The 14,774-nt window shown below is 55.6% G+C and overlaps 3 protein-coding genes and 1 non-coding gene across 4 annotated transcripts; all 4 read left to right on the top strand.

Annotated features, from left to right (window-relative positions):
• The first annotated feature begins 289 nt into the window (after positions 1-289).
• EV422DRAFT_544935 (uncharacterized protein) lies at positions 290-1,352 on the top strand. The gene has a single exon (XM_053071434.1). It carries the CDS (start codon positions 584-586, stop codon positions 1,208-1,210), a length of 627 nt encoding a protein of 208 aa, XP_052921577.1. The 5' UTR covers positions 290-583; the 3' UTR covers positions 1,211-1,352.
• A 2,057-nt stretch (positions 1,353-3,409) lies between these two features.
• Positions 3,410-6,907, top strand: EV422DRAFT_581322 (uncharacterized protein). The gene is made up of 2 exons (XM_053073372.1): positions 3,410-4,798; positions 4,875-6,907. The coding sequence occupies exons 1-2, from the start codon at positions 3,434-3,436 to the stop codon at positions 6,861-6,863; spliced, it is 3,354 nt and encodes a 1,117-aa protein (XP_052921578.1). The 5' UTR covers positions 3,410-3,433; the 3' UTR covers positions 6,864-6,907.
• Positions 6,908-7,038: 131 nt separating this feature from the next.
• Positions 7,039-7,110, top strand: EV422DRAFT_t138. The gene has a single exon. It is a non-coding gene; the product is annotated as a tRNA-Pro (tRNA).
• Positions 7,111-13,904: 6,794 nt separating this feature from the next.
• EV422DRAFT_487384 (homeobox domain-containing protein) lies at positions 13,905-14,066 on the top strand (the record flags this gene model as incomplete). Its single annotated transcript, XM_053067396.1, has 1 exon — positions 13,905-14,066. A coding segment is annotated over one exon (162 nt), but the record flags the coding sequence as incomplete, so codon positions are not given.
• Positions 14,067-14,774: the final 708 nt, after the last annotated feature.

Here is a 14,774-nt window from a genome sequence, read left to right on the forward strand (position 1 = left end):
GAATTCTCCTCTGGCATGGCGACAATGCTCCATTCGTTTGCCGCCAGAATGCTTCCGTCAATAAGGCCTCGGACTGCCTCGGAAGACTGCCGATGACGTACCCCTCCTGCCCAACCTCAGTGTAATTCAGCCCTGGATTCAGCCTGCGTGTATGTACTGTACATAACATACCAGGTCTGGAAGAACGTGTTGAGCTCCAAGGTATCGTTGGTGATACTCGATATTTCCTTCGTCGGCCCCATGCAATTTGCCATTGCAAAATATCCCTGACTTCCACTAGGGGCAGTCGCGACAGGAAAAGCGGGCATGTAGCCTATTCAGGCCTATTCCGCAACGCCTCCTTCGCCTCCTTGCCCCGGCGCCTCATAAACCTGCGTAAGCTGAGTCGAGCCGTCTGTTCTGTCCGTTAGAAGCGCTTCACCCTTTCCCTCGCATCGAGTCTTCGCGACAAGATGAGAATTATCATGGAGGATATCGTTAGCTACATAGGCGCCATCAGTCAGCTCTAAAAGCAGAAGGGTTGAGAGCTTGTATCGCGGACGAAGACCGGTTGACATTCGAGATTCGGGGCCCGTATGCACTCATGGATAGAGTGTTGGATCGTTCCGTTGGAGCGAACATCGTTTCTTCAAGCAAACTTGCGCTTTTCGACTACCTTCGCCCATTGATTGACGAGAGCGTTCTGGACTTGTTTCGGGATCGAATACCAGAGGAAATGGTGGGCCGGAACACCAACTCCCAATGGGCGCTATTCATGATACGCTATAGCAGGAAGTGGGCCAAGGTCGTAGGAGGTTCCGCACTGGCGGCGGAAGTGTCGTCTCCGGGCCAGACCGGAACCTCCTTCAACCTTCACCATGCGGTATCAGCCAATGGATCACTCCTATCGCAAGTCCCCATAGACGACGCTGCGCGACGGTTCGCGGACTTGCAAGCGCGTTATGCTGACGACCACATCGTCGTCATGCACGCTACTAGATTGCGGTCTTTGGGGAGATTCTCGCATATCGGTGTGAGACTCCGAATGTGTCAACCAAGCAGCGAATTTTCCACCCTTGGGGCGTTTTATGCGACACCACATCCCGATTTTGCATTAAGCTGGGTGCGTCGGAATCTCGGAGGAGACTGCGCGCTGCTGGTCTTTGTATCTCCAGAGACGTTCTTTGCCGGATTGCGCATGCACGTATTCCCGGAACCCAACGAGAACTAAAAACAGTTCTGCCACGACAATTTCCACAACGACCCCCATCGAAATGATCCACCCCATTACTGATGCGAACAACGTCAGTTTCGGCCCCATTTGTCGCTTTCGAACGTCACCCGAAGATTCGGCCATCGCGCTCAGCTGCTGGGTCGCCGGCGCCTTGTCGATTTCGCCGCCGCCCGGGGGCCTTGCTTCCAGTATGCCTTCTTGAACGAGACCGCGACCGACCCGTTGCGTGCATTCTGGGCGGAGACATGGCAGTTGGATATTTAGGCTGCTAACCTTGATCTGGGGCAGCCCGCGCGTGTTGTGATGTTGTTCCCTGAATCAACATCTTGGTTCCTTGCTCAATAAGAACGAATCTCTCATTCAGAGCCTCTACAGCGGATGCGGGGGCAGTCCTATCATCTGCGTCGTGTCATCGGTGTCTGGCATTGGTTTGCGACCCTACCTCGGCCCAGGAGAATGCTTGCCTGTCTCTGTGAAAGGAAGGCAAGTTGATTTTGTCAGTGATGTTAGCCACAGTAGCCAATGACAGAGATTCCGAATCCATCAGACCCTCACCTCGGGTGTTGCCGTTGGTTGCCTGTCCCCAAAGAACGGAGGCGCTATACCTTACATGTCCTCAACCCGTTCACCTGAACCACTTGCGTAGTAAGCACATCAATGGGAATGCGTACGATGTTCCTGAGATGAGCAGCAAAATAAGTCATCCTGCTGTGCGGACTGCGAACGGCAGAACGTCTCATTCACGCAGGGAGACTCAGTGTCGTACCACACATCTCTCGGTGCAACGGTACAAACACGAGAGATGTGTGGGGTACGACACTGAGTCTCTGTGCGTGAATGTTTGAAAGCCGTTGGCGCCTAGTACGACAGGCCTGCGGAGATCAGGTTCGGCGAAAAGAAAACCGCCGCTGGCAAATGTGGCGCCGAGTTCCGCGTTCCTGAGAATCAGGCACCAACGAGTTTTGCAGCCTCTTCCAGCAACACAAAGGTACTCGTTGCAACGCGCATCTCGCGCATCAAAGTCTAGATTGGCAATAGTCTCCGGGTTGTTTCGAATAACCGTGCCAAAGACGTGAGCAAAATGTTGCTGAACGGGGGTAGTGAAGGTTGTTTGTGGGATGTCTTCATCTATTGCGACCATCATCTCCATATGAACCGCCACGTCAATCGGCTTCCGGTCCAGTGGGTTCGTTGCAAATTCACCGTCCGTCGCTCGGTAGCTGAGGATCGTGTCGACAGCGGCCTTCTTGACCTGCCTGCGCTCGTATCGCTCCAGAGCCGCAAAGCAGGGATTGTGCTTACCAAGGAGCATGATTGCCCTGGTTGTATAGACCACGACAGTGTTCCAGTGGTAGTGCCACGAGCCATCCCCGGACTTGGCATGGTACATCTGGGACACAAATCCCCCAAGGATTCGTCCGCTCAACCGTTCTTCCTTCGGCTGGACAAAGGTTTGGAGGCGGCATTCCACATTGTATGCCAATGTCAAGTATTGGGTGAAAATGGCTTCGGTCTCCTTGTGATTATGATGGGTCGCTGGGCTGTGCGATGCTCGGGATATCGCTGATTGCTGCTCTCTCGGGGATTTGAAGGAGGGCCGCAGAATCTGAGTGGCCGCCTGCAATGAGACCACCTTATCCGGTCCCCAGGTGGAAAACTCAATGCCTTTGACAGTGCATGCGTCTTTTGTCATTCCAGACTTCAAGACGGCCCACATTGTCGTGAACTGGAATGCCATCGTCGAAGCTGCCTTTGAAGCGGTAGAGATCGGTCTCCTCGACGCTAGCCAAAGTGAGGCAGGTACAGACTGGGACTTCAACTGTGCGGTTGGGTGATTGGGCGATTGGGCGCCAGCCAACAACGGTATCTGGTGTGGGTTGGAGAAGGTTGGCACGCGTGGGTCAGGAGTTCAACTCCCACTCCCAGTGCTGTGAATCTTCTTCGTTCGAGTGGTGAGGCTGCCTGCATTGGGGCGGCCTCCACGGGATCGTGCCCATCGAAACCACACTCATTTATGCCTGACTTGGGCGTTTGCTCCATTTTGTTATACTTTGCGTGAATTAATCTTACGTACCAGAACCTCGCGTGTCTCGGCACGAGACTGCGACGCGTCTCGGGCAAGATGGATTGTCACGGCTCTTGAGCTTTGACGGAGTTTGACCTGTCCAAAAAGTCCAGCAGTTCCCAACATCTTGCCACCCATCACCATCACCATCCACAATGTCATCCCAACCGCCTTCTCAGGAAGAACTTCAGCGCCTCATAGGCGCTCCACCTCTTCGTAGCCGAGCGTCTGGGCTCAGCCTGCGCTCCGTCAGCAAGCGCGTTTTTGACGCCATCTCACCCATCTCACCCTCCGACGCGGCTGCCGAAATCGACGCCGCTAGACAGGCCAGCATCCGCTACCGTTTTACCGAAGGAGAAGCTAGTGGTGAAGCCGCTGTTGCGCCAGCTGCGGAGTCGGTGACGGAACCACCTGCACAACCCGAGGCAGGGGCCAGTCAGCGAATTGGAAGACGTGCCAGCTTCGCCGAGTACGCCAACTTCCTTCGCACCCGCTATTCCCATCCGTTCACCCCAACGGTCCCTCCACCCAATCGCGCAGTTGAAGCACAGGCCGAGGCTTTCAAGAAGCTCGCTCAGAGTGTCATCGCCGACTTCAAGGCCGCACACATTGTCGTGGACTGGAATGCTGTCGTCGAAGCTGTCAGCCGCGTCTTGCCCATTGCAGCAATGTACCCAACAGCCGCGCAGATCCTCCTCGAAGGCATTGAGAACCATCAGAGCTGGTCGGCCTCAACGGAAGCATTGACTCCCCTTTTTGGACTTGTCGATACCAGTCTCACTTCCTACACTTTTCCTGAGAATGCTGTGGGATTCTACGTCCGAACCCGAGCCCTTACCGTCGGCGATTTGGAGCTTGTGATTGACCTCTTTGAGAAGAATTTCCATCACCGCGGCTTTGTGGACAAAATGAGGGAGCTTATTGCTGAAGCGCTGCAACAAGGCAAAGGCACCATCTACCTCCGCTACGTTGGGACCTGCCAGTCACCAACAACACCCAATACCAGATTGGAAGACGACGTTTCGACCGCTACCGCGCTCTTTGGGAAGATTCACGTGTGCATCGAGACCATTGCTGCAGAAGGGGAACTAGAAAGCACTGCCGGATGGTCCATTCACGAGTTTGTACCTGCGCGCCTCACCTCGACCAGCACAGACCCGCTCAACGACCTCTACACCGAGAGAGTCTTGATCTCGCTGTTTGGATACAGTAACCTCATCAATGTCCAGAGGGGGGGGTTCTATCCCTCATATCAACCGACAACGGCAGACCAGCATCTATTCCAATCGCTGGGAACCGGCGTCGGTCAGATATTGTCCCAGTCATCCCTCCTGAATGATGCCTGGTACAGTGTGACACTCTTGCGGAAGGACCCGCCGCAAACAACGTTCACTACCGCCATTCAGCAACATTTTGCCCACGTCTTTGACACGGTGATTCGAAACAACCCGGAGACGATTGCCAATCTAGACTTTGATGCGCGATGCAACGAGTACTTGCGCAAAAGCACTGTGCTTCAGGTATGTCAGTGGTTTGGCACCGGCTTGAGTCACGTCTATCGGTGCCAAAAGTAACAACATTCCTTATGTCCCGCAGGCAACTCCTTGGACTACTCCTGTGAGAGGAAATGGAACTCTCTGCGTGCTCGTTGGGAAAGACCTACCCTTTGAGGCCTCAACGCATCTGGGAGATGTGAGGTTTTTATTCGGCCCGTCAAGGGCTGGATCTCTCGCCAGATCTATGTTGCTGAATCTGCTCGAGTGGGAAGGGTTGGGCAGTGCCGCCGCCCAAAGAATCCTTGATTTGCTGCGGTTCGTGGACCTATGCCCCTGGCTTGTGCTGATACTAGCACTGAAAGCAGCCGATCTCCTCAGCCAATACCTCACCACAGTGTCCCCATGGGTCACTATCGCCTTCTCGTCCCTGGTATCCCGGACACTCATGAAAGGCTTTCAATTCTTTGGGGATCTTACCGGACAACGGGCAAAAACAACCTTGTTAGAAGTCGTTGGCACCATCCACGTTACTTCGTTCGACAATCAATGGCTAGAAGATCCCACGGCCAGCGAAGCCCCTGACTCCTCCTACACGGTAGTTATCTCACACTACCACCCAGGCCGCAACAAATACGGTGAACAGCATTCCACTCTTCGCCGTGTTCTTCTTCTCACTTGGATGGCTACGTTTGTGTTGCTGGAAGAGGCCGCAAAGCTCGTTGGTGCTGATTCTCAGGAAGGCGGAACTCGGCGCCAGATTTGCCAGCGGATCAAGGCAAATACCGATGTCAGATTGGCAGCTAGCGGGTTCACGGCAGCTTTTGCGACGGCAAAGAAGGAGTTTGCGCAACGCCTAGCAGAACACGCTGCTGCAACCGTTGGAAGAGTCACACCACTCACCGAAGATGCACGCGCTCTCCGCCGTGCACGCCGTGCCCTTAACCGAGCTCTCAGTCATTCATCATTTTTCGCTGTCGGAGCACCGGGGTCGCAGGCACGCCAACAGCAACTCGAGGCAATCTATGCCAAACGCCGTCCTGAATTCGGATTGTATGTCCCCTACATCCCGAAAGAGCAGTGGATGGCATGGATGAATGGGCGCGCGGCAGGGACATCCTACATCACCGCAACAATCGGAGCTGTAGCTGCGGCGCAAGCATCTACTGCTCCTATGGACATCTTCGTTCGTTCCCTTGGCTTGGACCCTTCCTCGGCAACCCCAGTCCAGATTACGGCGGAAATGGATAAGCGTCAGATCGCCCTTCAACAAGCACGTAGCGCGTCACCGAGGTTCCAGCGAGCCCAGCAAACGCGGATGCTCACCCGGCATGGGCGGGATGCAGAGGCCGTCTTAGCCGCCTCGGAATTGCCCCTCCAGGGCCAGCAGGTCTCCTTACATCCTCGCGCAATCAGCTTCTATGGCAAAGTCGACGGCGAGAAAAGCGTGCGAATGCAAATCAACGTCGGCCAAAGCATACTCACCCGCAACCCTCGCTTGGACTTTCGCCTTGGGGGCATTGGTCTTCTTGCCGAGGACGATGGTGCTGACCTCGGGATCGTTGCATCCGTTGAGAACATGCCGTTCATGCAAGGCCATGGTCACAATCTGCTGAAGGTCTGGCAGAAGGAGCTGGAGCGCATCCTTGGCCGTCCGCTGCGTCCACATGAGCTGCCCCACCTTTCGGAAGCTGGACAACAACTGGATCCACATCTTCCTACTTGGGCCGCTCGAAGGACAAAGTATCCCATCAAGCCCGTTCTGCAAACTACCGCAATCTGGCTTTTTCGGCAATGGCTAGACAGTGCTTTCCCCGATGACGTCAATCTCCTCTACTTCCACTGGAAGGATCAAAACTTGCCCTTCACGGCCGACTTCCCTGCCTGGATCGATCAGCAGTACCCGCTGCATCCTTGGGCGAACTGGTGGAAGAATTTCATGGCCCGCACAAAGTCAACCAATGTGGCCAAAGGATGCATCACCGCTTTGCGTGGGAAAATCAAAGCGGGCCTCCAGTACCGGGTTGATGCAGATACAATGGGCCGCATCTGGGAATTCGGGGCACCTCGCGTTGATGATTTGCTTGATTGAGTGATGGCGTATGCTTTGTGTTGTCGTACGTAGGTTAGTCTGTCGTACGTAGGTTAGTCTAGTCCCCGTAGGTAGTTCCTCCACTCCCTGCAACTTGTAGTCCTTCGTCGTGCTTGTTTGAAATGTCGTTTTATTATGTCGTTTTGTTTTTTGTTCACCGTGAGGAATTTAATTCGCGGCAATGGTCTAGTGGTATGATTCCTGCTTCGGGTGCAGGAGGTCCCGAGTTCAAACCTCGGTTGCCGCCGTACAATGTTTTGTCTTTTTGTATCCCACGCATCGATATGCGATAGGCTTTTGCACACCAGGGAGGGAGGGGAGCGGCGTTCCTTGGATTAAGGCAACGTTCACGTTCACGTCCATGTTCATCCGCTAAGCCACGCAGTTCCTGATCGGAGTTCTCCGGGGTCTGACGTCTCGGAATGGAACGGCACAGAGGGAAGCTCAAGCACATTGATTTTTTTTTCCATCACGGTCAAGACGGGCGAGGGGGCCAGGGGATGAAGCAAACTGGTAGAGGACTGCAAAGATGCGGTATTTCCTGTAAGTAATCGGGGGTAGATGCCAAATTATCTGTGAGGTCCTCGGTTGCCGCGTTCCTGCATATGCCCGACACTCGGAGCTTACCCAGGAGGATATGCGTTGGTCTTTTGCACCATCGTTCAGAAACGCTCCTCGAGCATGGCAGTGGCATCCCATGGGCTAAAACACGTACCTACTCAGGAAACGACAGTCTCCTGGCGACCACACTCGACGGTGGGCTGGAGGTGAACCCGCGTCCACAGCAATCGCATTAACCTGGAATTGTACTGATCCTTACTCTGCCGATAGCTTACTCTGACTGATAGCTTACTCTGCCGATCCTTTGCCCCAAAAGGCGCAACGCCATATCAAGGGCCTGGGCTGTCCCTCGATTATCCCGTGGTGTCGATATCCTATCAACAAACGTTCCTCCACGTTCTACCCTCCGACACTCTTTCATCAACGCCGCCTCTCAAAATGGTGCTGTCTTCTCCCTTCCCAAGTTCAACCAAAGAGGGGGCGCACATAAACGAGGAAACCGGTAAGCTCCGTCAGAAGATTTCTCCTTACGTTTAACCAATTCCCGAAACAAAAGCCATTCACCTCCACGACAACCATGCCAAAACAACAGCAACAAGCAAAAGACAAAAAAGCAGCAGCCGCCACAAGCCTGGTTGCGGTACAGTACATCCTCGTACTGGTCTCCGAAGCGGCCTTGCGGATGACCGTGCCAAAACAAGATTATGAAGTGATCGAATTTCCCATCGTCGTAGGGGAAAGTCCTCTCTTGCGACATCATAGATACCGTCCGATTCCTACGTCCATCCAACGCTTCACTTTCACATCAGCCCGTTCTGTGCCGGCTTGACGGGCACCACCCACGGCCGAGGAACTCGCAAGCAAAGATACGATGGGGTGAACGAGGGTGCATAGTGACCTGCGAAGATTGGGATTTGGAGACATTTGCTCACGACACAGGCGAAGCGGGAAGAGTTGACGATGAGAGAGGCTTCTTCTGGGTAATTCTAGGTTGTAAACATGATGAATGGGGTGGGATTGGAGATTGAAGGGAAAACAACATCACTCGGGATTGGATGATTCCAAGAACTGAGCTTCCCGCGTCTGCACCACACGTCCCATCTGAACGCCTCGCGCCTCAAGCACGTCTTCCTTAGCGGCAAATGTCACACCAAACGCTCGTTCTCCTCTTCGCAGGACGATCGATCATGGCGGTGTTGTCCGATGAAACTTGAATCTCGCCCTACATGTTGGTCCAGCTCTTCGTACCCCAGGAAACCGAGATTTCGCGAAAGTGGACTCCGCTTCGACAACGCCTCGTTGCAGAGCCCTTTTCGGACTCACACGCATACATACGCGAAAGAATACAAGCGCATACCCACATTACCGGCACCTCACACGCCGCCGCGGCCGTATGTTTCCAACCGACCATGTTCATATAGGATATGGGCGTCGGACCCCTTGTATGCCCATCCGTGAAAAATGTTGTCGGCATGTTAGTATTGTCCGAAATGTCCGAGACGCAAGACGTGTCCAATGACGCGTTCAAACACTGAACGCGTGTGCGCTCGGCGCGTTTGCCAATGTCTTCCTGCCTACCTGATACGTTTTTTTTTCTTCTGTAAGAGGTTTCAATTTCACAGCGAGCGAAGCGAGTGCTCCAGGCTAGTGGCTGTTTACATACGCACACAACGCAGCCGTGGGGACTCCTTCCACTACTCATTTGCCATGTGCTTATTTCGAGTCTGATAAAGCGTTTGCATAATCGTACCTGCTGTCCATCGCACTCGATGACACCCGTACAGACGCCGATGGGGGCCCACCTATCCAGACATCACAACAGAGTGCTGGAGGGCCCTACCTAGCGTTTGCATTCCACTGCACGAGCTTGGATCAAAATGAGATTAATAACCGTGAAGGAGATCCTTGCGACCTCATTGTGTAGTGGTGCTTTTGGGGGCATGCATGCGCACACATACGCGGACCGCAAGCACGTGCCTCCCATCAGCGCCCAAATCTCGCAGGGCACCCCGCCCGCCTCCTATATGCCAATCGAGCCCGCCCCCATGTTCTCAAAAGAACCTTCACAGGGCGCCAGAGTGAACGTTGTCCCACATATCCGGAATGTCCCAAATTCCCCTGTCCGATAACGCGTGAAGGTACCACGCGCGCGATCGAGACGTTTTCCACTTTTCTTTTGGGGGGCAGCAACGTTGTGTCCCGCAAGCGCATAACGCCACTGCATGGGGCTTCGTCGTCGGCCCACGCTGCGGCGGACTACTGCTACCACCCATGCGGCGCCTATGGGAGCGTGCCGACAGCCGGCAACTCACAGTCCATCGAGGTCCTTCGATGCTAACGTGGTTTCGGTGGAACTGGACCTCCGGCGTCTCTGATGCTACTGAAGGGGGAGCCTGATCCATTCGAGGGCAGGGACACGCAGGCTGATGAATATCGGCGCTTTTTGCAAGTTTCAACAAACGCCCGGCAATCGTGCCAGGTGCCTACAAGCGAAAAGCACCGCCCACGGACACCGTCTCCGCGAAAGATGAAAGATGTCCCCATTCCGGGATCCCAGAAGCGAGGCGGGTGTCGTTACGGCTCCTCCGTCTCTCCTCCGCCTGCACGACCGGGGTAGGTTTCGGTGGTTTGCCAGAGTGCTCAGATCCATCCCCTTCCCCTACCCCCGCCATGACGCGGTGGGTTTGCTTTGCTGTGGGGGCCTGTTTGGTGGACGCGGAACGGGTCGCGGGCTCCCTTTTATCGGGGGTGCGGTTTCCGAACACCCCTCCTTTTAAGGCAGGTCAAGAATAAGTACTGTATGCTTTCCTACCGGTCCGTGTATACACCGTTGCGAGGGATAAACGAAATTCCAGACTCGGTCCATTTCTGTTCGGGATGTTGAATCACCCCGTGGCAGTTTCGCGGTTCGCGTTCCGGGTGTGGATGCGATGCAGATGATTTACGGGCGGGGGGAGGGGGGCATGCTCATTGCTCTTGATGTTTTGTACTCAGGCCCAGCGAAACGTTGGGATTCCGTGCGCTGGGCATTTGTTGTTGTGGAATGATGAGGTCTGGCCAGGTTCGGAGGGTCCGACGATCCTGCAAGCTTTGACTCGTTCGACAACCACACGCACGCTGTCGAACTCGGCGGCGTCCACTCTCGTGCTTCTGAACACGTTTCCCCCTCGATTGGCTGCCGATGCCGGCAGTCCACGATAGCCACGACTCCCCAACCACACCTCCGTTGGTGCCCTTACCAGTTACCAGATCAACCCTGCAAGTTCATCATCCGCGGATGTAATAAGCCTACGGATGCACGCACAACGGCCAAAACCGGCCGCCTGTATCACCCACCTTCTGCCACTTTCATTTCCGCGACAAGCCCTGATGAGTGCGACGTTGGTGTCGTGTCGTGGTTGATGTCTCGTCTCTTGCCAGAATGACGGCAGAAGAAACAACTGTCGATTTCCTCGCGGTCGCACCGAGCTCCGGCGGTTCCCTCATACAACAGTTTGCGGCCTCCACTGCTTTTCGGGTCGTCTGGAGATATGAGCACATGTATCCAGGTGGTCCACAAACCTGGCCCAGAATTATGGCCACAAAGGAAAGGAGCGCAATCGCGTCGCGTCACGAGGGCGCTTTTTTGAACGTCGCACAAGCCGCTTTGATAACGTTCCTCGCCGATTGGGACGTCTGGAAGGCGGTAACGAGGGACCGAGCACCGGGTGAGAAGGAGGTGTGGGACTGCGTTTTGGGAGACTGCGAGCGTCTTTTCCCAGAGGCGAAAGAGAGTCGGGAGAGAGACAAGGCGTGTGCATACTGTATATGTATGTCGAGGCAGAAGAAGCATACCTTCCCTCCTTCACAAGTATGGCGGGCAAATATCCCTCGTATCCGCATGTCTGTGTTGGCTGTCATCATGCTCCTGTTCTGCGTTGGGGTTCCCGAGCCGTGTGCATCGGAAACGAACCTTGAGACACGGCGTTACCCATGTGGACACGTCTGTCGCCCCCTACGCGTTACTGATGCGTTCTGTACTGTACCTACTACTGACGAGTTTCGTACCGTTGTCCATGTGGTCCAAACCTCTACTCCGCGGGCATTGCTCTACTCTACATATCTATGACCGAAGCGATATTTCAGATTTCTGAGAGTGTGTCGGAGGTGGTAATTCTCGCACACCAAGTGACAGTAACGCTGCCCACTTTGGGAATTTCGGAGAGACGGAAGGGAGTTCCTGCCTCGCACAAAGTACATAGCGGTGGGCTCGGGAGACGAGCCAAGGCCCTTTACGACCGTCCGAAGTTGATGCAGCTCTCATTTCCGAATCAAGGCTGCTTGCCATTGTGTGAACAAGGTTCCGACCACCCACCAGTTTACTCGCGCGATCGACAATCAAATCAAAGAGTGGGCGCTACATCACATCACGCATACGACAGTACGGCAACACCCAGCCGGTAAAAGCAAGTCTGGACGTCAACGCCCCACGATCGCCAACCGGCAGAAGTGACGCCGGAGGATAGACACTCTGTGGTCGAGTCCCTTGCCCATTTGCAGGAGTAGTACACCTCCGGAAAGCCCGGCAAAAGTTCCAGACGAAAGGGATTTGCATCATCAGGCTCTCAATCCACGCAGTTCCGCCACGGCTTACGGCTCGTCGTTGAGCCTATCTATCGTGGTTTTTTTTTCACTCTGTTGCTGGGAGAGAGGAGAGACATATACGGCGGTCATCATCGCGTACGCAGCTGGGAGAGTATTCTTGTCTGAATACGTAGTAGGACGTAGTAGTAGTCTGTGTGTGTGTTATAGGACCCCACATCTTTTGCACTCTGAGAGAGAGCGAACCGACGGATTGGCGCGCCGCTCTCTTTGGCCCCTTGCGCTTCTTGCTCTTCTTGCTACAGACAGGCAGACAGAACAGACACAAGATAAAGGTGCCCAGGCTTCATCCCGCTCAACGACAACAACACCCACCACCCACCCACCTTGATCGAGGGCGCTGCACTCTTCCTTCTTTGCGCCGGTAGTGGTTCGCCACACTCTCCTTCCCTGTCTTGCTTGCGTCTTGTGGCTTTTTCCTCGCTTCTGTCGTCGTACAGCACTCGCACAGCACACTCTCACACCCCTCTCCTCCTCAACGCACACAACCACCACAACATCCCACTGGTACAAGGGGGGTACGAAGCCGCTCTTCGAAGTTTACGCCCGCCCGCCCCCAGTGTTCCGTTCCGGCCGCAAACTCAGCTGCAGTACCGGCGAAAGCGTGTAGGGCGAGCGAGAGAGAAAAGAGATAATAAGAAGCAACCATGGACTTGTCGGCGGCGGCGCTGCAGCACGCTTTTCACCAGCAGCAACTGCAATTGCACCACCACCACCACCACCACCACCAACAGCAACAGCAACAGCAGCAGCAACAGCAGCAACAATACCCGCCACCCCCGCCACACCTCCAGTCCCAGCATTCTCAGCAGCATTCTCAGCAACCGGAGCAACAGCAGCAGCAGCAGCCATTCCATCCCATGCTCGCCGAACACCCACACCCGCACACCCACCATCACCCCCAACCCCCCTACGCCGCAACCCCCACCGGGCGAATCGGCCCGGGCTCCCTCGGCAACCTACACATTCAACTCCCCTCCCAACAACAATCCTTCCAAACCCCGCACCACCTCGTCACGACCCCCACAACCCCGCTCACCTCGCCCCTCCCCTACCACTATGCCGCCGCCAGCGCAGGCGCAATCCCGCACCATGAGGACTTTGAATACTCCCTCGACATGCAGCCGCCACCGGCCAAACGCCGCTTCTCCGTCGACGTGTTGAGGGATCGGCGGCTGTCCACTTCCTCGACGGCGAGCAACTCGTCGTTGGTGGCGGGCGCGGCCGCGGCGATGGCGGCGGCGACGTTGAGCCCGTCCGTGCCGGGGATGAGTGCCGCGCAACAGGCGGCCGCGTATGGTTATTTTGGGATGAACCCGCATGGGATGGATATGGCGCAGCAGCAACAGACGCAAGCACAGCAACAGCAGCAGCAGCAGCAGCAGCAGCAGCAGCAGCAACAGCAACAGCAGTTTGCCTTTGGGCATTTTGCGAATACGTCGGCGTCGACGTTGGGGTTTTTGCCGGAGGAGGATGAGAATGAAGCCAATGCTGCTGCGCAGGGACTTGGTGGGTTGGGGGTGGGGCATCAGAGTCAAACGTAAGTACCGCCGCTGGCCTCAGTGTGAGAGTTTTAGAATCTACTCTTCGTACCGAATGTTTAAGCTCAATGCGCGCTCTCTCCATTTGCAATCTAGTGACCTGTCTATGACGATCGTTCCAGACGGTTTGGCCACACCTCCAGCAGGCGGGTTACCACCCACAAACTCGGACTCAGCCCGGCGAGGTTCCCAGGCTTCCATCACGGTAGCGACGCCACCAGCCACCGACAGCAACGCCTCAACGCCGGCCACGGCCCCACCAGCGAGCGGGGGCCCACGACCCGGCCACGTCTCCAAGAAGCGAGCCCGCGCTACCCCAGAACAACTGGCCATCCTCGAAGAAACTTTCAAAACCCATCCGTCGCCCAACGCCCACCTGCGCGAACTGCTCTCGCATAAAGTGCAAATGAGCGAGCGGTCCGTGCAGATCTGGTTCCAGAACCGGCGAGCGAAGGTAAAGTTGATGGCGAAGAAGAAGGCCGCGGACACGTCGGCGGACCCAAACAACATCGACATCGATACCTCGGTCTTGCCCTCCGCGGATAACATCAACATGCACCACCACTCATCGGTGTCCCCGGTCCACCCCAATGCGTCAAAGGCCTACACAATGGCACAGCAACACGCCCTGATGGCCAATTCGAATGGAGCCAACGCGTTCGTGTTTGGAGCCAAGCCCGGGTTGTTCAGGTCGCATAGTATCGACTATTCCGCCCTCCCGCATTCGGGCGCGCTCACACCCGATAATGGGTACAAGTCCACGAACGGGATGGACCTTACCGGGTTCAACGCTGCGGAACTCAATTTGAACGGCACCACAACCACCACCACTAACCTATTCGACACCCTCCTCCCCGACACCCAATCAGTAAACGGCCTAACAACCTCCCCAACCTCCTCCCTCCCCTCCTCCCCCTGGAAGCAACCGCAACCCCCCAGCGCAAAGCGCGCAACTACCCGCCTAACAGCCGACTCCCTCACAATCGGCACCTGGCGCCGCGTCCCCATCGCCTCGGACGACCTGATCGTCACCGTGCACCTCACACCCACCGACCCGAGCCTAGCAGGCATGCCCAACCTCCCCGTCAACGGCGCCCGCATGGTCGTGTACACCATTGCGGAGGGCGCGGCGCGGTTCAGGATTGTCGTCCCGCTCACGCACATCATG

Source organism: Fimicolochytrium jonesii (assembly GCF_025526975.1).
Source record: "Fimicolochytrium jonesii strain JEL569 chromosome Unknown EV422scaffold_35, whole genome shotgun sequence".
Taxonomy (NCBI): domain Eukaryota; kingdom Fungi; phylum Chytridiomycota; class Chytridiomycetes; order Spizellomycetales; family Powellomycetaceae; genus Fimicolochytrium; species Fimicolochytrium jonesii.

Coding starts and splice junctions, on each gene's coding strand:
- EV422DRAFT_581322 (XM_053073372.1), top strand. CDS start 3,434: ATGTCATCCCAACCGCCTTCTCAGGAAGAACTTCAGCGCCTCATAGGC. Junction 4,799..4,874: donor GCAAAAGCACTGTGCTTCAG/GTATGTCAGTGG, acceptor TATGTCCCGCAG/GCAACTCCTTGGACTACTCC.
- EV422DRAFT_544935 (XM_053071434.1), top strand. CDS start 584: ATGGATAGAGTGTTGGATCGTTCCGTTGGAGCGAACATCGTTTCTTCA.